General features: G+C 52.1%; 1 protein-coding gene across 1 annotated transcript in view; it reads left to right on the top strand.

Moving 5' to 3' along the window:
- Positions 1-22,818, top strand: part of TMPRSS6 (transmembrane serine protease 6) — a 40,704-nt gene that overhangs the window by 10,981 nt on the left and 6,905 nt on the right. Inside the window, exons 6-12 of the mRNA XM_004374031.1 lie at positions 5,997-6,201; positions 9,871-10,007; positions 10,927-11,039; positions 11,185-11,294; positions 21,093-21,238; positions 21,625-21,723; positions 22,679-22,792. Coding sequence (XP_004374088.1) covers positions 5,997-6,201; positions 9,871-10,007; positions 10,927-11,039; positions 11,185-11,294; positions 21,093-21,238; positions 21,625-21,723; positions 22,679-22,792 — 924 coding nt within the window. The remainder of the gene's footprint in view (positions 1-5,996; positions 6,202-9,870; positions 10,008-10,926; positions 11,040-11,184; positions 11,295-21,092; positions 21,239-21,624; positions 21,724-22,678; positions 22,793-22,818) is intronic.

Genomic DNA, 22,818 nt, shown 5'->3' with positions numbered 1-22,818 from the left:
TGGGCAGGAGAAAGGAAAGGAAAGAGGGGAAAGAGAGAGAAGAAACCAACCAACCAACAAACAAAAAGGAGATAAAATAAAATAACAACAACAAAAAATAAATAAATACAGTGGTGGGGGAGCCAGCCGTTGGGGATGGGGTGTAATTGAGGTGGCAGCAAGCTGATGTCTGTCTTGCCAGGAAGCACGGCACGTTCATCAGGAAGGGGTGGAGGCAGCACAGGGCCTAGGTGCGAGGGAGAAGAAAAAGGGAGAAGGGAAAAGATAAAGAAAAATAAAAAATATGGCACTGAGGTAGCCAGCCTGTGGAGGCAGCACAGATCTGGGGAGGCTGTGTACCAGCCGAGCAGTACAGCACAACCAGCCAAGAAGTGGGAGGGGAGGCGCATGGGTCTAGGTGGGTGGGAGAAAGGAAAGGAAGGAAGGGAGAAAGAAAGGAGAAACAACAACAACAAAAAAGAAAAACAAGCAAACGAAAATAAATAAATAAAATGGTGCTGAGGGAGCTTGTTTATGATGGCAGCACAGACCTGGGGAGGCCATGCACCAATGACTCTCCAGCTCAGAGATGCAGCATAGCCCTTCGAGAAGGGACGGGGGCAGCGCACAGGGCTAAGTGGGGGGGCGGGAGTGGAGAAAGGGAAGGAAGGAAAGGTGAGAGACAGAAGAAACAAAAAAAGAAATTAAAAATAAAGAACAAAGCAAACAAACCAAAAAATATGACGCTGAGTGAGCCAGTTAGTAAGGGTAATGCAGACCCGGGGAGGCCATGTGCCAGTGGCCCTCCCAGCCAAGTGGTGCAGCAAAGCCCATCAAGAAGGGGCGGGGACAGCACATGGGGCCAGGTGGATGCGAGAAAGGAAAGGAAGGAAGGGAGAGAGAAGCAATTAAAAAAGCCCTCAAAAAACAATAACAAAAAACAAACAAACAAAAAATGGTGCTGAAGGGGCCAGCCTGTGGAGGTGGGGCGGACCTGGGTGGCAGTGAACTGGTGTCTCTCTGGCCAAGCAACAGTGGACCGTTGGACAGTGGCAAAGGCCACATAGAGGGAAGAAGGGAGGAGGTGAGAAATCGTGTATCTCTGGTTACCGGGTGTTCCGTCTCCTGTTGAGAGCTCCATGAAGTTGCCTTCCTATACTCCTGTCTGCGTTCCTGGGTGACTGTAGTCCAAGATGGTGAATCTGTATCATGTTAGCGGGTAGGGGACCTCCACTCCGTAGCTCTCCTCGTTCTCTGTTCTCTGTCAGGTTCTTACTTCATTTGATGCTTGAGAGAGTTTTTTTTCCCTTCATTTGATGCTTAGGGTTCCAGGATTGACGTTTGTATCTGTTTTACTTAGTTTTTCAGGTCTTTGCTGCAGAGGAATGGCATGGTGCTTTTGTCTACAGTGCCATGTTGGCTCCACCTCCTTGGGTAATTTTCTTATGACTGGGAAGATGCCTTTTCCTCTAGTCTGTGGTTTACAGCAGTGGTTCTCAAACTCTGAGGTTTGCAGGAACCTCCTGGAAAGTTTGTCAGAATGCAGAGCACACACCACTCCCACTCAGATTCCATTGGTGTAACTGGAGCACAGGAATCCAGATTTCAGTTAGAATCCCCAGGATGTGGTAGAGATGCAGGTGGGCCAGGTGCACCCCTAAGAAACACTTTTAGTAAAAACAAAGAAGCCAGCAAATCCCCTATGCTGGTCCTCCAAGCTTGGTTTGGGTGTGCAAAGCCTGGGAGTCCAGAGAAAACCTTCATTCCTCTCAAGAGCCTGGCTTCCCCAAGTGAAAACCTGGGTTTTTCATCATTTTCTCTGCTTTCAAATGTCTTCCTTTGAAGGTCACAGTCAAGCATGTTCTGACATCTGCTTTGCAATAATCCTTATTAGGTTTAGTTCACGCCTAGAGCCCCCATGCCCAATGCCCTGCCCTCCCAGATCACAGTCTAAGGGAGCAAGGATGAAAATTCAGATCCAAGAAGGAGACGTTTTGAATACTTCTTCTATGCCAAGCCCCACTCCTGCACTGGGGACACCCGTGTCCTCATTCCTTCCCTCATAGGAACTCCAAGCCCCATGGGTGACACAGATACATAAACAGATCCTCATCACACCAGTGCTAGTGCTAGAATAGAGGCCCCAGAGATGCTGGAGAGAGGGAACCATTCTGCCCCAGGGACAGAGCTGGACACCAGGGGTTTTATCCAAGGCAGAGAAGGGACATGCCTCTAGAGGACCAGCCCAGGAGTTGCTCCTGATTCAGGGATCCAGGAAGCCTTCATGGAAGAGGGGGTGTCAGACACAGGCCTGGGGTCAGGTAGGAATCTGCCTGATCCAGAAGGGGAAAAGGGCACTTTGGAAAGAGACAATGGCATGAGCAAAGGCCTGGAGAGGAAAACGTGCAAAATGCCAGATGCCACAAACGTGTGCCTGGCTAACCACAGAGACCAGAGCACTCCTCTCCACTTAATTAGCCTAAAATAGAAAGTAATCATTAAATCCTGATCAAAAGGGGGGAAATGCAGAGCAGAACTTCAAATTCTCATAGACTCTAGACTTTCTGGAGCCATGGAGGCTAGACGAACCCCTGAAACTATTTCTCTAAGATAATTCTTCAACCTTAAACCAAAAATGTCCCCCAAAGTCTTCTTAAAAGCAAACAATAGTTTAGCTTAACTAATAAGCAATGTCTGCCTTGAGCATTATGCTCTTTTAAGATCTAGCTATATGGAATCAAATTGACAACAGCAACTGGAAAGATTAGATACGAACCTTAGGGGGCAGTGAGTTTATATTAATGAGGTAGGAACAACTCAGAAAAGGAGAGTGAGAATGGTTGCACAACTCGAAGAATGTAATCAATGTCACTGAATTGTATGCAGAAACTGTTGAACTGGTGTGTGTTTTGCTGTGTATATTCTCAACAACAACAGCAACATAATAAACATTTTTTTAAAAAAGTAATCATTAAAATGGCAAAATCAAAGCATCAGTGTGGAGCAAGATTTAAAGAATATAACCACCTAGGAACAGTCAGGCACTTTGCCCCAGCTGCTGGCTGAGGCAGATGTCAGCAGCCCTGTCACTTCTCCAGGCAGGTGTCAGAGGTCTCTCCCTGGGGAGGTCAGCTCCCACTGGAGTCAGGACTGCCAGGGGTCAGGGAGAGGCAGTTAAGCAAAAGGTAGCAATATAGAGCAAAACATGTATACCTTTGTTCTCTTGTTGACCCTCTGAACCGCCCAGAGAAGAAGGTGGGACAGGGATTATTATTGTGTCCATTTGGCAGATCTCAGAGTGGCTAAGCAATTCCTGAGGAGCCACACAGCTGATGTGTGGTGGTGCTGGGACTAGTGCAGAGGGAGTGCACACCAGGCTGCCTCCCAGGTCTGGGATTCATTCCCACCTCCCTATCCCTTCCTGGCAGATCTGCCAACCTCCCTGCTTCTCAGGTTCATGACAAGGATTACATGAGATACTCTCTGCTCCACAGGAGAGGATATTTGTCTGTTTATTCATTGCTGGCCCCTGATGTCTGGATCAAGCACATAGTAGGTGCTCAATAACTATTTTGAATGAATGAATGGTGTAGGTGGTACTACTCCACACGTTCTAGCCCTTGCACACAAAGCTGATGGATTGAATGTAAGACAAGACGCACAGCTGATGTGCGGGGGTGTGGTCGTGTGGGCAAGTGTGTCTGGATGATGGAGAAGGAGGTGTGAAGTGGGGCAGCCAATGCGATTAGCTAGGTTTGAACCTCAAGCAGAGCCAGTCGAGGGGCGACAAGCCACAGGACTTTCTCCCCAGCTCCACTTTCTCCCTCTCTCCCATGGTCACCCAGAGAAGAATAGTCACTGCAGTTATTGAGCACCTACTGTGTGTCAGCCACTGTGTTGAGCACTCAAATATGCATCACCCCTAAGCCTTGTGACCACCCTGTAAAGTCAGTATTATCATCCCCATTCTACAGATGAGAAAACCAAGGCCCAGGAGAAATTAGGTGAAGCTGGGTCTGCCTGGCCCCAGGTCAGTAAAATGGGGACAAAGAGGGACACTATCTCACAGGGTGGTTGTGAGCATTAAACGAGAGGGCGTGTGTAAAGCACTCAGCCCAGTGCCCGGATGTATCAAATGCTCAGGAAGTGCAATTTGTTTTTGTCATTGTTTTATTATCATTAGCTCAAAATTCATGTCCCCTACCTTGGGCTGCCTCCAGACTCCTCTTAGATATTTTCCCTTTACACACCTGTCTTAGTCACCTAGTGCTTGTTGTTGTTAGGTGCCGTCGAGTCCATTCCAACTCATAGTGACCGTGTGTACAAGAGAACGAAACACTGCCTGGTCCTGTGCCATTCTCACGATCGTTGCTATGCTTGAGCCTATCGTTGCAGCCACTGTGTCAATTCATCTCGCTGAGGGTCTTCCTCTTTTTCACCAGCTCTCTACTTTACCAAACATGATGTCCTTCTCCAGGGACTGGTCCCAGATGATAACACGTCCAAAGTACAGTAATTTATTTTCTCACAGTAGTGGAGGCTAAAAGTCCAAATCAGCGTCTTGGCTGTGTGGATTTCTTTCTTCTAGTTTCTGGTGACTGCTGTCAATCCTTGATGTTCCTTGAAGCTCCTTGGGGGTCTTTGGCATTCTTCATTGTTCTTGGTGTTCCTTGGCATCTGTCTCCCCTCCGTGTGTGTCTATTTTGCTCTTTTTGTAACTCAGAAGTGATTAGAGGTTTAGGATTCACCCTACTCTGATATGACCTCATCAGGATTAACAACAACAACAAAAAAACTATTTCCAAACAGGGTCATATTTATAGGTACAAGGGTTAGGATTTTGATATGTATTTTGGGGAGACACAATTCAGTCCATAACATCACCTGAGGTGAAGCCCTCAACCCTTCTCACTCATTGCACTAGCTGCCTCGCTGGCCTCCCAGGAGTCTCTGTGTCTTGGTCATCTAGGGCTGCTATAATAGAAATACCATGAGTGGATGGCTTTCACAAAGAGAAATTTATTCTCTCACAGTCGAGTAGGCTAGAAGTCTAAATTCAGGGCGTCAGCTCAGGGCAAGTCTTTTTCTGCCAGCTCTAGAGGAAGGTCCTTGTCATCAATCTTCCCCAGTCAAGGAGCTTCTCTGCACAGGAACCCAGGGTCCAAAGGACACGCTCTGCTCCCGGGGCTGCTTTCTTGGTGGTATGAGGTCCCCCTGTCTCTCTGGTCACTTCTCTCTTTTATATCTCAAGAGAGATTGGCTTAAGACACTATCTAATCTTGTAGATCTCATCAATATAACTGCTGCTGATCCATCTCGTTAACATCGTAGTGATAGTATTTACAACACATAGGGAAATCACATCAGATGACAAAATGGTAGACAATCATACAGTACTGAGAATCATGACCTAGCCAAGTTGACAGATATTTTGGGAGGACACAATTCAATCCACGACACTCTAATCTGAAGCAGACCATGCCTCAGCCCGGTCTAAACTTCATGGCTCCCCAGGATAAAGCAGTGCCTCTTCTGGGCATGATCTGGGCCCTGCCTCCTTCCCCAGTATCATCTCTTGCTATTGAGACCTTGTCCTCAGAGTTCTCCTGCTTGCCCTGGCCTCTGGCCTTTGCCCCAGCTGTGACCCTAAGACTTCCCTAATCCACAGGTCAGTTTGGAGGTCTCACCTGCTGACCTAATATTGACTGTTTCTGTTTCCGTCTCCTGGCTGGTCCTCAGCATCCCCAGCAACTGGACTTTTATCTTGGCACTTGCCTGGCATGGAGTGTGTGTTAAGAGAATGAATGGTTGAACCAGTGAATTCTTGAATGAGGAGACTGGACCTGGAGAGCTACAGGGAAAAGAAGGGTGGGTCATAGCATGTGTGGACTGACCCTGGTCCAACTGCTGTCTCTGCCCCACCCCTGCCCAAGTGAGGCTCCTGCAGGGCCTGGCTCCCCAGGGCCTTTCCTCCCAGCTAACAGGGGTCAGGGGGCCTGTCCCTCTCCCCGCTCCAGGCTGCTACCGCTACAGCTACGTGGGCCAGGGCCAGGTGCTCCAGCTGAAGGGGCCCGACAACCTGGCCTCCAGCTGCCTATGGCACCTGCAGGGCCCCGAGGATCTCATACTCAAACTCCGGCTTGAGTGGATGCTGGCTGAGTGCCGGGACCGGCTGGCCATGTACGACGCGGCCGGGCCCCTGGAGAAGAGGCTTATCACCTCGTGAGTCCCAGGGAAGGTGGCATGGGGTGGGGGGAGGGCTGGGAAGTGGGTGAGCCATGTGGGGTCAAAGATCAGATCCAGCATTCTAAAACAAGGAGCTATGTGACCTTGGACCTGGGTATCTGGGAAAGAGTGTTACTAGCTTCCACAGAGGAGACTGGAAATGGCTGTGCTGTGGGCCTTCTTGAGCCTGTTTACCCATCTGTAGTAAAGCAATTGTACTAGGGGACAAGCCCTGATGGTGTAATGGTTAAGAGCTGGGCTGCTAACCAAAAGGTTGGCAGTTTGAATCCACCAGCTGCTCCTTGGAAACCCTATGGGGCAGTTCTACTCTGTCCTATAGGGTCGCTGTGAGTCGGAATCGACTCGACGGCAAGGGGTTTGGTGTTTGGTAAGGTCAGCTCTGGGAGGCAACATGGCTTATGGGAATGTCTCAGAATCTGGCAGCTCTGACTTCCAAGCCCTGCTCTACTTCTTCCTAGCTGTGTACACTGTACCTCTCTGAGCCTCGGTTTCCTCACCCACAACACAGGTGTACAATCATGCTTGCCTTGCAGGGTTATTATGAGGATTAAAATCAGACCATCTGTGCCAATACCCTCACATATAGTGGATGCCCGTTATTATTATATATAACCTAGTTGGGGCTGAGTCACAAAGGGCTTTGAGTGCCAGGAGCAATTTGGACTTAAACACATAGTAAGTGGGAAGCTAGTGAAAGTTCTTGAGCAGAGGACTGGAGCTTTAGATTATGGGATGTTGTGGTAGAGTGCAGAAGTGACCAGGGTCAGAAGGCAGGTAGCAGGAAATTTTTGTTGTTGTTAGGTGCCGTCAGTTCGGTTCCGACTCCTAGAGACCCTATGCACCACAGAACGAAACACTGCCCGGTCCTGCGCCATCCTCACAATCGTTATGCTTGAGCCCATTGTTGGAGCCACTGTGTCAGTCCATCTTATTGAGGGTCTTCCTCTTTTTCTCTGACCCTCTACTTTACCAAGCATGACGTCCTTCTCCAAGGACTGATCCCTCCTGACAAAATGTCCAAAGTATGTAACACGTAGTTTCACCATCCTTCCTTCTAAGGAGCATTCTGGTTGCACTTCTTCCCAGGTAGTAAGGGGAGGGGAGTGGAAATAGCTTCGAGACTCCAGGAGCCTGGTCACATCCCCCCAGGATTCAGGGAGGAGTAGTCACTTCCCCACAGGTCTGGGGAGGAGTGCTGAGCTTAAAGGGCACTGTAGGAGGTGGGGGAAGATACTCTGGGGCAGCAGCCCTCTGGGTAATCCTTGATTGAGCACTTAACTTTGCGCCAGCCTCCTCTGTCCTGTTTGGGACCGGCCCAGCTTCTGGGTGGGTAGGGAGATGATCTGTGTGTTCAGATCAAGACCAGTGTGTTCAGATCAAGATCTTGAGGTGGATCTGGGTGAAGGCTCCTGCCCCTGCTGCTCCTACAGGGCTTCCAGGCTACACACTTATTTGGCACCACTGTGGGTGACCTCATTTTGGGCCGTGCATGGGCTGCATTCCCAGAGGGCTCTTGGAAGTGCAGAGAAGCTAGATACCATCAGATCTCCAGGCCCGGGAGGGCGGGGGCACATATGGGCTTCCCCTGGGGCTTCTCCCTGTGGCCCCAGCCTGCTGTTGAGGAGGGAACCTGGCTGCCAAGCGCAGCTTGGCCCCTACTCACCTGGGACTGGGGCTGCTCCTCCCCATCTCTGATCCTCAGAGAAGATATAAAATCCCAAGGTCAGACAAGAGCAGCGTCCTCAAACCTGCACCCCAGAGCCTCTGGTCTTTGGTGGTGACGGGAAGACTGAGCAGGTGGGGCCCCTGTCCACCTTTAACCAGGTGGTTGGTTTCTATGTGTTCAGCACCCGGGGGTCTGCGAGATGTGTTATTTGCAACAAGGGCTCTGCTGCTAAGTAAATACAATAGGATAAAACTCCAACAATAAAAGTTGAAGCCCCCATTTAAGGTGACTTCCAGGTCTCTCTTGGCCTTGATAGCTTACCTCCCTTCTCCAGGGGGAGATGAGCTGGGAGGGTGTGGGCGTGTGGGGGATGGAGGGAGACACTGGTCCCAGGGGTTTCGGGCACTGCGGTAGGAAAAACAAGCCAGCAGGGGTAAAATCAGGATGAAGGAAACCAGGAACTGGGGCTGCGCAGGCAGCCATGGTGATGGGAGGGATCAGGAAAGAGGTTGTCTCCCTCTCCTGGAGGAGCTGGGGCAGGAGGCCCTGGAAAATGCCCACCCTTTAGCACCGGGACCAGCCTCAGGAGACCCCCTTGGGATTATTCACTCTTTCGCCAGGCTGCGGGGCGGTGAGGGGTGCCCACGTGTGGCAGGTTTGAGGGATCTTAGGCACCTTCATTGACACCACTCCTTCCCAGCAAGGTCCAGTGGCCGTGCCTAGTGGGCGTCTAGGAAAGTGCTGTTGGATGTTGGCTCGTCCCCTCTGGGGAGACAGGGTCATCACCTCCTGTGAATTGGTCTTTCGGTTTGGAAGGACTCTGGGAGTTCTGTCAGGGACAATGGGAAGTTAGATGGACGGTGGTGAGTGGGTGAAGGGAAAGCCTGGGGGCACCACCCCCTGAGATGGGCAGACTTAGGGGCACTGCCTCTTGAGAGGGGCAGACCTAGGGCACCACTCCCTGAGAGGGGCAGACCTAGGGCACCACTCCCTGAGAGGGGCAGACCTGGGGATCCACCTCCTGAGATGAGCAGACCTGGGGCATCACCCCCTTAGAGGGGCAGACGTGGGGTACCACCCCCTGAGATGAGCAGATCTGGGGACACTCCCTGAGACGAGCAGACCTGGGGACACCTACATATGTGGGAGGGCGCCAGGCACTGTCCCAGGCAGTGCTGAGCGCACCCCTATCTCTACCATGGGTTGGCAGTGGGGCCTTGGCAAGTGCCCAAGCCTCAGTTTCCCCATCTGTAAACTAAGCAAATTGACCTCAACAATCTGAAGAGTCTTTTGAAGGCTGACATTCTGGACTTGTAAAAGTCTAGAATTCTGTTGTAGTTAGGTGCTATCGACTCACTTCTGACTCACAGTGACCCTATTTACAACAGAAAGAAAGGCTGCCTGGTCCTGCGCCATGCTCACAATCATTGCCGTTTGAGCCCATCGTTGCAGCCATTGTGTCAATCCATCCCACTGAGGGTCTTCCTCTTTTTCGCTGACCTTCTGCTAGAATTCCAGAAGGTGTTATTTGTTCTGAGCACTAAGTTCTGGGTGGATTTCTGGTGCTCCCTGAGGCATCCCAGGGTCACCAGACCTTCCTTCTATCCTGGCCCAGGAAAAGGCCCCAGAGTCAGGGTGTGGTCAGCAGAGGGGATGGTCCCTACAGGTGCCACTCAGGTCTACCTGTTGGACACAGGCTATGGGACTGAAGCCAGCCACCATAGTTCAGTTGTGAGCTCCAGACATCTGGGTGATCTCTGGCCTCTCTTGACCTTTGGAGCTGGTCTGGCCCACAGAGGACACCCAGTCAGTCCCCTGGGGCTGAGAGAGGAGACCTGCCCACAAGCTGGTCAAGAACTGGGCCTGGACCCCAGGTGTACAGCCTCCCAGGCCACCCTCCTTCACTCCACCCTGACTGCTCACCCTCCCAGACCTTCCCAGACCCCGACACCCCATGTCACCCTTCTCTGTTCCTCCAGGGTCTATGGCTGCAGCCGTCAGGAGCCCGTGGTGGAGGTGCTGGGGTCGGGCGCCGTCATGGCTGTGGTCTGGAAGAAGGGCCTGCACAGCTACTATGACCCCTTCGTGCTCTCCGTGCAGCCCATGGCCTTCCAGGGTGAGGGGTTCAGAGGTCCTGGGGGAGAGGGAGGAGGTACGTGTGAGTGTGCCCTTTACTTCTTTGCCCAGTCGGGGGCAGGAGTTGAGGAAGGAGAAGGTTCTGGAAGCCACACCGCTCTCAAACCCTGACTTCCTCTTCCCTCCTCTGTATCTCATTTTCCCATCTTCCCTTCACTCCTCATCCTCCCACCTCCCTCTGCCCCTTCCTACTCAGTTTCCCCTCCCTCTTCTGGGCAGCCTCTCCCTGGTGTCTGTCCCCCTAAGTCCCTGCTGACCCTGCTGGGGCGCTGTCTGCCACTCGGGGCTTTGAGGCTGGGAGGTACCAGAACTGGGTCATGGGGCCTCCGACACAGGCTCTGGGGGAGGTGACCAGGGCAGCTGAGGAAACTCCTGCTCCCGTCCCTTGTCCACTCACTGTGTGACCTCAGCCGAGTAGCTCCTCCTCCCGAGCCTCGTCTTTGGAAAGGAGAATGATTCTCCCTCCCCTGCTTCCTTCCCTGAACTGTGAGCCTCCAACAGTTGAAAATACATTTGTTAAACTGTCGAGTGCAGTGCAACTAGAGTGCCAGCATTTTCTGAGCGCCTGGTACATGCCAGGGGTTTGAGCGTTTTATGTCCATCTAATCCGCTCATGTACCCTAAGAGGTATGCACTATTGTTGTCTCCATTTCACAGATGAGGAAACTGAGGCCCAGAGAGGTCAAGAGACTTGCTCAAGGTCCCACAGTCACACTCAACCACCATGCTTTACTGTCTAGTTGTGGTAGAGGTGGTGGCAGAGATGGTGGCAAGCGTGGTGTTGGGGGTGGTGGCAGGGATGGTGGCAGGGGTGGTGGCAGGGGTGGTGGCGGGGTGGTGGCAGGGGTGGTGGCAGGGCAGGGCTGCACCCTGTGTAACAGGCTGTTCTCCGGGCCCAGCCTGCGAGGTAAACCTGACGCTGGAGGGCCGACTGGACCTGCAGGGCGTCCTTAGCACTCCGTACTTCCCCAGCTACTACTCGCCCAGCACCCACTGCTCCTGGCACCTGACGGTGAGCCCCGTGCCCTGTCTGCCCTCCTGCCCACCTGCCCTCTGCCCAGAGCACTCCGTGGGATTCCTGTACCTCTGTTCTCCTGGGTAGTTGGCCCACCAGCTGGCCACACCCCCAGCCCTGTGACATGGGCGCTCCCTCTCAGGTGCCTTCTCTGGACTACGGCCTGGCCCTCTGGTTTGATGCCTACGCACTGCGGAGGAAGAAACACGACCTACCCTGTACTCAGGGCCAGTGGACGATCCAGAGCAGAAGGTACCCACCCCTACAGCCCTCTCCTCCTTCCCTGGGCCTCGTCCCCTCTCCCACAGATACTGCCCTTGGGAGTGCAAGTCCCGGATGTCAGAGAAGGCACAAGGAAGAGAGCAGAGGGCGAGGCTGGCATCAGGCCTGCTGCCCGACACCCTTCCTGCCACCCCAAAGGCCTCAGGCATGTGCTTGGTCATCAGACAGCTCTGATGCTAATCCCAGTTAGAGAGAGATGGTTGCTTCCCTTGGGTACCGCAGCCAGTGTGTCTGACACTCGGAATCCTTACATGAGGTGTTGCTCGAGTCAAGGACTCATCATTGGCTTAGTGTGCCTTTGCCTCTAAGCCCAAAAGTGCAAATGGATACTTGTCCTCCCTACCCGACTTCCCACTGTTGGCCAAGGTCAAGTGGCTTCATGGCTGAAAAGCTGCATAGCCAGGGACCAGGCACCACTTTTCCTGATCAGAATTCTTCCATAGGGGAATGCCCTGTATCACCCATATCCCCCTAGGGCACCCACCCTGTCACCTGTTCCTGCCCTTTGCCCTCTGGTAGTGAAGCCTCTGATGAAGAATGAGTTTCTCTGGGAGGTGGCTGGAGCCTGGGGTCAGGCAAAGTGAAGGGCGTCCCAGGGTCAGCTTAGGCCAGATCGGATCAGTAGCGTGAGGACTTGTAAATGCCACTGGGTCCAGCAGCAGGAGGCCACAGAATATCCTGACAGCTTCAAAGGAGCAGGGTTGGCAGGGAGTAGAGGGAAAGGAGACGGTGCAGATATGCTTTCGAGATGTTTGACTGGAGAGAGGAGAAGAAATGCAAGGTGGTTGCTGTGTGCCCGCGAGTCTATTCTGACTCATAGCAACACTATAAGAAGGAGTAGAACTGTCCCATAGGTTCCTAAGGGGTTTTCTCCTGTGGAGCCGCTGGTGGGTTTGAACCAGTACCTTTTGGTTAGCAGCCAAGAGCTTAAACCATTGTGCCACCAAGCCCGTTGCCATCAAGTCAATTCTGACTTCTAAAATGTAAAGGAGGGGGTGTATATATGTATATGTATGTATGTGTATATATATATGTTGTTGTCAGGTGCCATTGAATTGATTCTGACTCACAGCGAACCTATGTACAACAGAACAAAACACTGCCCGGTCCTGCGCCATCCTCACAATCCTTTTTATGCTTAAGCCCATCGTTGCGGCCACTGTGTCAATCCATCTCCTTGAGGGTCTTCCTCTTTTTCGCTGACCCTCTGCTTTACTGAGCATGATGTCCTTCTCCAGGGACTGATCCCTCCTGACAACATGTCCAAAGCATGTGAGATATACAAAATATGTGAGTCTCTATATTCAGTTGTTGAAAATATACGCAGCCAAACACACCAATTCAACAATTTCTACACGTACAATTCTTTGACTGATTACATTGATTACATTCTTCAAGTTGTACGGCAATTCTCACCCTCCTTTTCCTATCTGTTCCTCCTGTACTGACTTAAACTCACTTCCCCTCAAGCTTCCTGTCTAGCTTTTGCAGTTGCTGTTAACAATTTGATCCTGTATAGTAAGTTCTTTAAAAGAGCACAATCTCATGGCAGACATTCTTTACTAGTTTAACCCAGACTGTCGTTTGGTTTAAAGAGGGCTTCAGGGGATATTTTTGGTTTATAGTTTCAGGGTTAAAGATTATCTCAGGGCAGTAGTTTCAGTGGTTCATCCAGCTTCAGTGGCTCCATGAGAATTGAAAATCTGTTCCACATTTTACCCCTTTTGATTAGGGTTCTGCTTTAGAATTTTAGATCAAAACTTTCAGTAACGGTAGCCAGGCACCATCCAGTTCTTGTGGTCTCATGGCAAAGGAGGCAGTTGTTTGTGGAGGCAATCAACTATGCATTCCATTCCCTTCTTCTGTTCCTGACTCTTCTTCTTCCAGGAAGGGGATATTTAACACTGGAGAGATTCCATGTCTAAACCCTGTGTGGACGCACCAGTAGAGGGGACGAGGAAGGTTTAGGAACAGAGGTGATGATGATTAGAGAGGAGGAGAGTCAAGGGGTGGTGGAGTGGTAAGCATGGGAGGGGGAGCCTAAGGGACCCTCTGATGGCTCCACTGAAGGGGGGCAGGGCAGAGGTTTGGGGAGCAAGGAGGGATCTTGAAGTAGCCAATGCAGAGCCAGGGAGACCCTTCCCTACCTGGGATCCAGGGGGCAGAGGATCTTATCAGGAGATTGAAGGGAAGATTTTACACCAACTGAGGGTTGGGCCAAAGCACTCCCTCCCAACCCCAAGGCTCTGGGTGTCTAAGAAGCTGGGCTCCTAATAGTCAAGATTCTTGATTTCTTGGCTTCACAGATTTTGAGTTGCCAAGATTCCAGTATACTAAAATTGGAAGGTTCTAGGGATCTGGAATTCTTGGATTCTAGTGTTTGTGTCTGGAGTTCCTGGGTGGTACTAATAGTTAAGCACTCGGCTGCTAACCGAAAGGTTGGAGGTTTGAGTTCACCTACAGGCACCTCAGAAGAAAGTCCTGGCAATCTACTTCTGAAAAATCAGCCATTGAAAACCTTATGGAGCACTGTCTACTCTGACACATGTGAGGTCACCATGAGTCGGAACTGACTTGACGGCAGTTGGTACTGGTGGGGTTCACATCCACACTCACCGACACTTGTCCTTTGCTTGTCAGTTGATTCTATTCAAAAGGATCGATCAGACCAAAACGTGACAGGATTGGCAATGGTTGCTTGATGCATCACTCCTTTCCAGGGCTTCTGCAATTTATCAGGGACTATGCTTCAAAAGAAAAACAAGACTGATGGTGTGACTCCAGGCATTTGATGTTGATGTTGATTTCAGGCACTGTCTGGGGGGCTCTAGAAGGCATCTTGTCCCACTTGTCTTAGCATGTGGGCAGTACTTCTGGGTATGGCTGCCTGACCCTTCACAGATCTCCCTCGGTGCCCCCTTGCTACCTGCCTGAGGCCTGGCCAGTCTGAGGATGGCTTGGCCCACCCCTCTGCGTCAGTAGCTCACAGAATGACCTCGATATTGACCCATGATTCACAGTTCTGAGAATGATGATAACAATTTTTCCTGCCACCCTCCCAACCCACAGCTGAATCTGCTATCTCGGGAGGGTCTAGGAAGCAGAGCAAGGTGCCCTTGGTCGGACCTCCGCTGCGCTCACCCCCCATCTCCATTTGCCAGAGGCTAGGCCCTGCACCAGGGAATTAGGTTCATTGGCCCAACACACCCTGATGTAATGGCATCCTTCCCATTTCCTGGGGAAGGGTAGCGCGGCTCATTGGGGTCAGGCGGAGCCCAGATGGGTCCATAGTCAGGGCCTCTCCCACCCTCCACCCACCACACACAGTAGGACTTAAGATGGTACACAGCACACACCCTATGGGACGGCCTTCCTCCCCTCCTCGATGTGGCCAGGAGAGCTGTCCGGGCAATGGGGCTCTAGGGACGGCATGAGCCTCCCTTGGGTGATGACAGAGGGTGTTTGAATGTGGAACACAGATGTTGTTGTTAGGTGCCTTGGAGTTGGTTCTGACTCATAGCGACCCTGTGTACAACAGAACAAAACACTGCCCAGTCCTGCGCCATCCTCACAATCATTGCCATGCTTTAGCCCATTGTTGCAGCCACTGTATCAATCTATCTCGTTGAGGGTCTTCCTCTTTTCGCTGACCCTCTACTTTACCAAGCATGATGTCTTTCTCCAGGACTGATCCCTCCTCATAACATGTCCAAAGTATATGAGACATAGTCTTGTCATCCTTGCTTCTAAGGAGCATTCTGGTTATACTTCTTCCAAGATAGATTTGTTCATTCTTTTGGCAGTCCACGGTATATTCAATATTCTTCACCAACACCACAATTCAAAGGCGTCAATTCTTCTTTGGTCTTCCTTATTCATGGCCCAGCTTTCGCACACATATGAGACCACTGAAAACACCATGGCTTGGGTTAGGCGTACCTTAGTCTTCAAGGTGACATCTTTGCTTTTTGGCACTTTAAAGAGGTATTTTGAAGCAAATGTGCCCAAGGATGGGGAGAGTCTAATCAAAAAGGACAGTGCTGCAATGGTGGGACTTCAGGCACTGTGACAGATTCTAAAGAGTTTGGCGGGAGCTCTCCCCACTGCCTCTACGCACCACTAAACTGTAGAGTGTGGTCATCAAGCCCAACACTCACCCATTGTACAGGTGGGAAACTAAGGTCTAGAGAGTACAAAGGACTTGGCCACTTGTCTTTAGGCCTTTAAATGGTGGAGAGGGACTTCAGGAAGCAGCCAGGCAGTGGATGGGATGGGGAGGGTGGAGCCTAACGGGACCTGGTGTCCCCATCCCTTCCCTCTCTCATCCCAAGCCTTCCCCTGCCTCATTAGGGGTAGAGGATGTGCACAGAGAAGTCTGGCCAGCTGGTTCCTGCATGTGACTCTGGGCACACCCCTCCCTCATCTGTGAAAAAAGGGGGTTAGGCCAGCTCAGAGCCCCAACCTTTTATTTTTACCAGAAAGGTGTTGTCTCCCAAACAAATTGTATTCATTACTTCCTAATGAAATGCCGTTCCAAACCAGGCTGGTGAGGTGGGAAGAGCTTAAGTGTGACAGCCAGACAAAGCAGGGTTCAAATTCTGCCTCCTCTACTTCCTACTTCGGCAAGGACTTAACCTCTCCCAGCTTTGGGTTACTCATCTGAAAAATGGGGAGGAAACAGACCCTTTGCCCTGGCTTTCTGTGAAGACAGAACGATGCCATGGATGGAGAACATGGCGCATGCAGGCCTGGGTAAAGCGCAGCTCCATGTGGCATCAACACGGGTTCATAATTGGATCTGTGTGCCAGGTGGGCACTGAGCTGAGGGTTTACAATCTCGTTCAGCCCCACCACCACCCGGCAAGGAAGCAGGTGTTCTTAGTGCCTTCATAGACCCATGAGGAACCTGAGGCATGGAGAGGTAAGGTAATTTGCACAAGGCCACCAAGCTAGTAACTGAAGAAGGAGTTAAACCTGAGCAGTCTGATCCAGGCGCGCGCACGCGTGTGTGTGTGTGTGTGTGTGTGTGTGTGCATGGATGCACATATGTGTGCACGTATGTGCATGTGTTTGCTCTCTCCAAGACATTCCAGATCAATCCATTGGCCTCGTGGTGGGAGAACTGATGGTTCCTGGGGCTCTCTCGCCAGTTCAAGAGCACACTGGGAAGTCCCACCTCTACCTTCTAGACCTTCATTAAAGGTCCGGGGTCCTCAGGTGGGGAATCATGCCCCTCCCTCTGACTCCTGCCAAGGTCTGCATGTGGAAGGGGAGGCAGAGATGGGACTCGTAAACATCAAGCACTGGGCAGACCATTTCCTGGAGTTACTGCTGGCTGTGATAATGATCATCCTCTGTAGATGTTGGGAAATTCTTTGAACATGCATTTTTGGAAAATCTGCATGTGTGGGTGGCTTAGAGACGCAGGAGGCCTGGGGAACCAAAAAACCAAACCCATTGCCTTCAAGTCGATTCCAACTCATAGCGACCCTATGGGACAGAGTAGAACTGCCCCATAGGGCTTCCAAGGAGAGGCTGGTGGATTTGAAAGGCCAACCTTTCGGTTAGCAGCCGAGCTCCTAACCCACTGCACCACCAGGGCTCTGGAGGTCTGGGAAAGGGTCTAGATTTCAGACACAGAATTCGTAAGAGTTGGGGGGCAGTCCTCGGCCAGAATGGTCACTGACAGGGAGGAACAGAGGGTGCCGGTGCTGGGACAGGAAAGGCAGACCTGGGCTCCCTCCCCTGCTGGGCATCCTTCTCTGAGCCTTTCTGCCTTCCCTATCCTCCCTGCTTTCTACCAAGCTTCCCCGTGCCCACCTGTGCCCGGCTGAGGCTTCGTGATCTTTGAGTGGCGCAGAGGCGGTGGAGGGCCTTGGCCTCGTGAGAACCGGCCGCCCGCTGGCCGCTGGGTTTCTCAGAAGCCACTCAGCTGGGCGTCATTGCCGCCGCTTGCTCAGCGTTCCGGGAACCTGCCTCCCCTCCCACCAGCTTCCTCTCCTCTGACATCACTTCTGTAGGCTCTGCCCCACTGTCTCCACCTAGCTTGTGGGCACAAGCTGCTGGCCTGGGGGCCTGCCGGAGGCCCTGTGGCCTGGCCTGGCTGTGGGTGGTCCTTCTGCCCTCCAAGCCCTGGGGCAACCAGCACTGCTGGGCGAGCGTCAGGCCCGGTGCAGGGCACAGGCAGTGCAGAAGGCAGAGCCCCGCCATGGCTGCCCCCGTGAGCTCACAGCCCCACCACGTCAGCAGCCTGTTTTCAAAGAAGTCATCTTCTCATTTATTCCTTAAAACATCCTGTGAGGGAGGTATTATCACCTCCACTTTACAGATGTGGAAACTGAAGCTGGCTGAGGTTGAGCCATGTGCTCAGGGTCACACAGCGTCTCGAAGCCGAGACTGCGGCTCCAAGTCCAACACTCCAGCCACCATGTCACACACTGCTGTCCTCCCCTCTTTAATGCCTGTCTCCTCTGACTTTCTTTCCCATTTAACCTGCCCTTAAGAAAGGGCAGAAAGATTAGACAGGTCTATAAAGCAAACGATAGCACACGTGAGAAATGTGCTTCTTAATTCAATCATGTGTACGAGAGCAAATGGGCAGCACCCACCCAAAAGCAATGATGAGAAGGCAGGAAGGGTGAGGAAAAATGGACAGATGAAAATGGGGAACTCAGAGTGGGGAAGGGAGTGCTGACACATTGTGGGGATTGCAACCAATGTCACAAAACAATTTGTCTATAAATTGGTCAATGAGAAACTAATTTGGTCTGTAAACTTTCACCTAAAGCACACCTTAAAAAAGAAAAGAAAAAGAAAGGGCAGGAGTCCCTGGGGGGCACCAGTGGTTTGTGCTCTGCTACTATCCGAAATGGTGGTTCAAACCCATCCAGTGGTACTGCAGAAGAAAGGCCTGGCAATTTGCTTCTGTTTGGTTGTGGTTTTAGGAAACGGCATGCATGTGTACAAGTGTCCGCCCAGCCATCCATCCATCCATTCATCCACCCACCCACCCATCCATCCACCCAGGTTTTCTCGAATTCCTCCCTGTGTGGAGTTGCTAATATGCAAGAAGTTTGACACCCTGCTCACGTTATGGGTGAGGCAAGAAGGAAAAATCCCAAAGTCCAGAGGCGTGAAAGAGCAAGGCAGGCCACACAATGCAAAATGGCAGCTTTGGTCCCCGAGCGCTGCTACAGCTGAGAAGAGACGGTGGACTTGTAGGCTTCAGACCCCTGGAGTTTCCTGGGGCGGGGGAGCTGAGGAGGGATGGGGGAGTTGGAGAGCCAGAGGAGGCCTATCCTCCCTCTGAAGGTCCTGCAGTGGGAACCAGAAACTGAGATGTGCAAAGGGGCCAGGCTGGTGTGCAGTTCACTGCATGCAGAGGGTCAGTGTGGTTGGGACCCAGCTAAGAGGGGCGCGGCCCTGTCCAAGGTGGGCAGCCTCTGATTACCTCCAGCCAGTGCGGCCTGGACTGCTTATTTTTCAAGAGAAGCCAGAATCTACATTATAGTATGAATTTAGGCTGGAGACTAAATTAAGGAAAAATTTTTAGAATACTGCAAAGATTAAACAGATCATCTCTGAGTTGGGTGCAGCCTGGTCACTAGCTTGCAGCCGCTGCCTTGCACATGTCTGGCCCCTGCTAACTGAGAGGCCTGCCCCCCAGGGGTCCCCCCATTCCTGTCCCCACCCCTGCCCGCAGGCCCCAGGCCTCCGGGCAAGAGCTCAGGGCTGGCCAGGATGGGCAGGTTCCGGGTACCAAACAGACTTGTGGGAGGGTCACCGCCAGCCACAAGCTGATTCCAGAATTCTTTCCTGATGCCAATAGAAAGTCCACCTTTTTGGTAGTTGCTGGTGACTTAAGCGCCCCGGCCAAGGCTTGGGGTGACAGTGCAGCCCTCAAACACCTCTAGGTTGAAACGCTCCGATCTCCTCCAACCCCGGCTCTCTGTCTTCCCACACTCTCCCCACGACTTAGTGGGGACAATGCCTCAACGGTCCCTGAATCCTAGTGTGCTCAGGGAGGTACCTGGCTCCTTGTGTGCCCTGCCCAGGACTCCCCAGCCCCTAGCGCCCCTGTCTGCTTCCTGGGGCCATTCTCTGTAATGCCAATCCACCATAATGTTTGTTTATTCACTGTCGTTGTTTGCAGTCTGAGTCGATTCTGACTCATAGTGACCCTACAGGACAGAGTAGAACTACCCCATAGGGATTCCTAGGTTATAATCTTTACAGAAGCAGACTGCCACATCTTTCTCCTGTGGAACAGCTGGTGGGTTCGAGCCACTGACCTTATGGTTAGCAGCTGAGCACTTAACCACCGTACCACCAGGGCTCCTTTTATTCGCTTTGAAAGTAAGCAAACAAAACTTCTTCTAGTTCCTTAGTTTAAAAGGGCAAGAGGGGCCAGGCTTGCTCAGGGGCGCCCTCTGGTGGTGCCACCTCCCCATCTGGTCCTGGCTGGGGCTATGGCAGTCTTGGTACAGGGCGAAAAAACCAAGCCAAATCAGTTGCTGACCCATGGAGACCCCATGTGTTTCAGAATGGAATTATGCTCCATAGGGTTTTCAAGGCTGTGATCTTTCAGCAGTAGATTGCCAGGCCTTTCTTCCAAGGCACCTCTGGGTGGATTTGAACTGCCAACCTTTTGGCTAGTAACCAAGAGCCTAACCATGTGTGCCACCCAGGGGCTCCCAATGGTTCTCAAAAATTTTCATCTCAGGACTCCTTTACACTCTTAAAAATTATTGCTTGCTCTAAAGATCTATTGTTTACAGAAGTTCTATATGTCTATATTTAACATATTAGAAACGAAAACTGAGAAAATTGTAAAATATTTATTTAAAATAACAATAGTAAACCCATTAATTTGCACATAAATAACATACTTATGAAAAAAATAATTATGTGTTCCCAATCTAAAAACATTGAGAAGAAGATCATGTTTTATGTTTTTCCGAATGTCTTTACTATCTGGCTTACTAGATCACAACTGGGTCCTCATAGCTGCTCCTGCATTCAGTTATGGTATCACGTGGCACGTGGCCTCTGGAAAACCCCACTGTACACTTGTGAGAGGGTGAGCGTGAAAGGCAAATGACATCTGTGTATTAATAGGAAAATAGTTTTGACTTTGGACCCCGTGGGTAGGGCTGGTCCCACTCGGCTGTGGCCACACATGGAGAAGGCCACACGCATTCTCTTGGAGTGTGGCCACAGCTCATCAGCACTGCACTACCGATCTCGGCGGAGGGGCTGGTCTTTCCCTCATGTCCAGGGGCCCAGGGAGACCACCAGGGCTGTGGAGGCATCTCCGTAGGAGGGACACTGCCTGAATGGGAGTCAGCCATCCTCCACCGCACACCAAGCACAGTGAACCTCTTCCCAGAGAGTGGGCCTATCAAGAAAGGACTTTTGCCTCTACTGACACAGTGAAGCCCTTGTCAGATGCAGTAATTCTCCTTATTTTAAAACGGAGTTGAGTGGGGTTCAGAGAAGGACCCTGAGTTGCCAGAGATCTGGGAGTAGAATACAGATGTTGTTGAATCTTGTCCTGTGGGCACCGGGGAGCCACTGAATGTTTTAGAGCAGGGGAGGGACGTAGCCAGGGCATTTTCTACAAAGATGACTCTGGGAGTGAGAAATAACCAAGGAAGAAACCATGCTGTCCTGGACCAAGATAGGGGAGGTGGGGTGGGGGAGGGTTCAGCTCCTCTTCCCCGCTGCTGTGGCCTATGTGGCCCTGAGTCGGCCTCCGGTCACCCCCAGGCTGTGTGGCCTGCGGACCCTGCAGCCCTACGCTGAGAGAATCCCCGTGGTGGCCACCGCCGGCATCACCATCAACTTCACCTCCCAGACCTCCCTCACCGGGCCTGGCGTGCAGGTGCACTACGGCTTGTACAACCAGTCAGACCGTGAGTGTGGATAGACCAGGGGCACAGTGGGCACCCCCAAAACCCCTCAGCCCTTTCCCTGCCTTGTTGCCATCCCTGGAACCTCTGAGCGGGTTGTGGGCAGCTGCTTTTCAGGCTGAACAAAGGAGTGTGTCTGTGTGTGTATGTGTGTACACTTACGTGCATATACTCATGCAGCTATGTGTGTGCCCATGAGGCCACGTGTGTTCACCTGGTATACACACCCATACATGCCCATGTGTGTGTTGTGTGCGTGTCTTGACCTTGCACACATGTGCCCATAGCAGGTGTCTGGGGTACGTTGTCCATGCATGTGTGAGCACACAGGTCCACGCATGTCTTCATGGCACCCTCTCTGTCCCCATGGTCTCCCTGTGGCCTGCCAGCCTGCCCTGGAGAGTTCCTCTGCTCTGTGAACGGACTCTGTGTCCCCGTCTGTGACGGGATCAAGGACTGCCCCAACGGCCTGGATGAGAGAAACTGCGGTGAGCAGCCCCCACCCACCCCTCCGGCTGCTTGGCTTCCCTGTGTTGAGCTGAGCCCACATTGGGGCAGCCCCACCCTTTTGAGTAGAGACGCCCACCCAGTTCGGTTATCAGCACCCAGGCAGGGGGTTCTCTCCTGTGCCAAGATGGTAAATGGAAACAGAGTGGGAAAGTGTCCTCCCCAGGGCTGCCCTGTGGGGCAGTGGCGGAACAAGCTGGGACCCAGATCTCCTGACTCCCTGCTCAGGGCTCGTCCCTCTCCACCCCGTGCCCAGGCAGCCTTCCAAGACGGTGGAGAGGGTGGAGGTAGGACGTGGAGGGGGGCGCTGTTACACAGCAGCAGGCAGGCAGATTCAGGGCAGCTCTGGGAAGAAGTCTTTATCTCCTCCCCTTGAGTGGGGCCCTCACCCCTTCACTCCAAGGGCTCAAAATGGAGCTGCCAATTCCTACTGGAGCTGTCCTCACCACCGGCCTGCCTGAGAGAAGGGCTCAGAGTCCTGGGACCTAAGTGAGGACTGTCTCGGAGCAACACCTCTCCCTCTCTGAGTCCTGGTTTCTGGCCCCAGAGTCACCATGCAGGCTGCCCATTCCGGTCTGATCTCTCCATGCCCTCTTTTTAAAGTTTTAAATATGAGGGGACAGAAGCAGAAGGGAAGGGAGGTGTGCACCCCTCTGGGAAGATCCTATTGTGGTGCTAGGGAAGGTGCCTCATATTTAGAACCAGAACATCTGGCTTCAAGTTCAGGCTCAGCCAAGATACCTTGACAAGTCACTTCATCTCTGTTTCCATTCATGAAATGGGGTCTCTCACAGGTTGCTGTGAAGTCCAGGTGCAAAGTAGCTGAGAGGGATCTGTGGTCCATAAAGTGCAACACAGTACGCATTCCCCAGGCATTGGAAAGTCACAGCCGATTTCTCTAACTTCCTCCCCTGCCCCTTCCCTGTGTCCCCACAGTTTGCAGAGCCACATTCCAGTGCCAAGAGGACAGCACGTGCATCTCACTGTCCAGGGTCTGTGACCGGCAGCCTGACTGTCTCAACGGGAGTGACGAAGAGCAGTGCCAGGAAGGTAGGGTGGCATATGACCAGGTATCT

The sequence above is a fragment of the Trichechus manatus genome, unplaced genomic scaffold, assembly GCF_000243295.1.
Source record: "Trichechus manatus latirostris isolate Lorelei unplaced genomic scaffold, TriManLat1.0 scaffold00027, whole genome shotgun sequence".
Taxonomy (NCBI): domain Eukaryota; kingdom Metazoa; phylum Chordata; class Mammalia; order Sirenia; family Trichechidae; genus Trichechus; species Trichechus manatus.
This window is presented reverse-complemented; position numbering and strand designations above follow the sequence as displayed.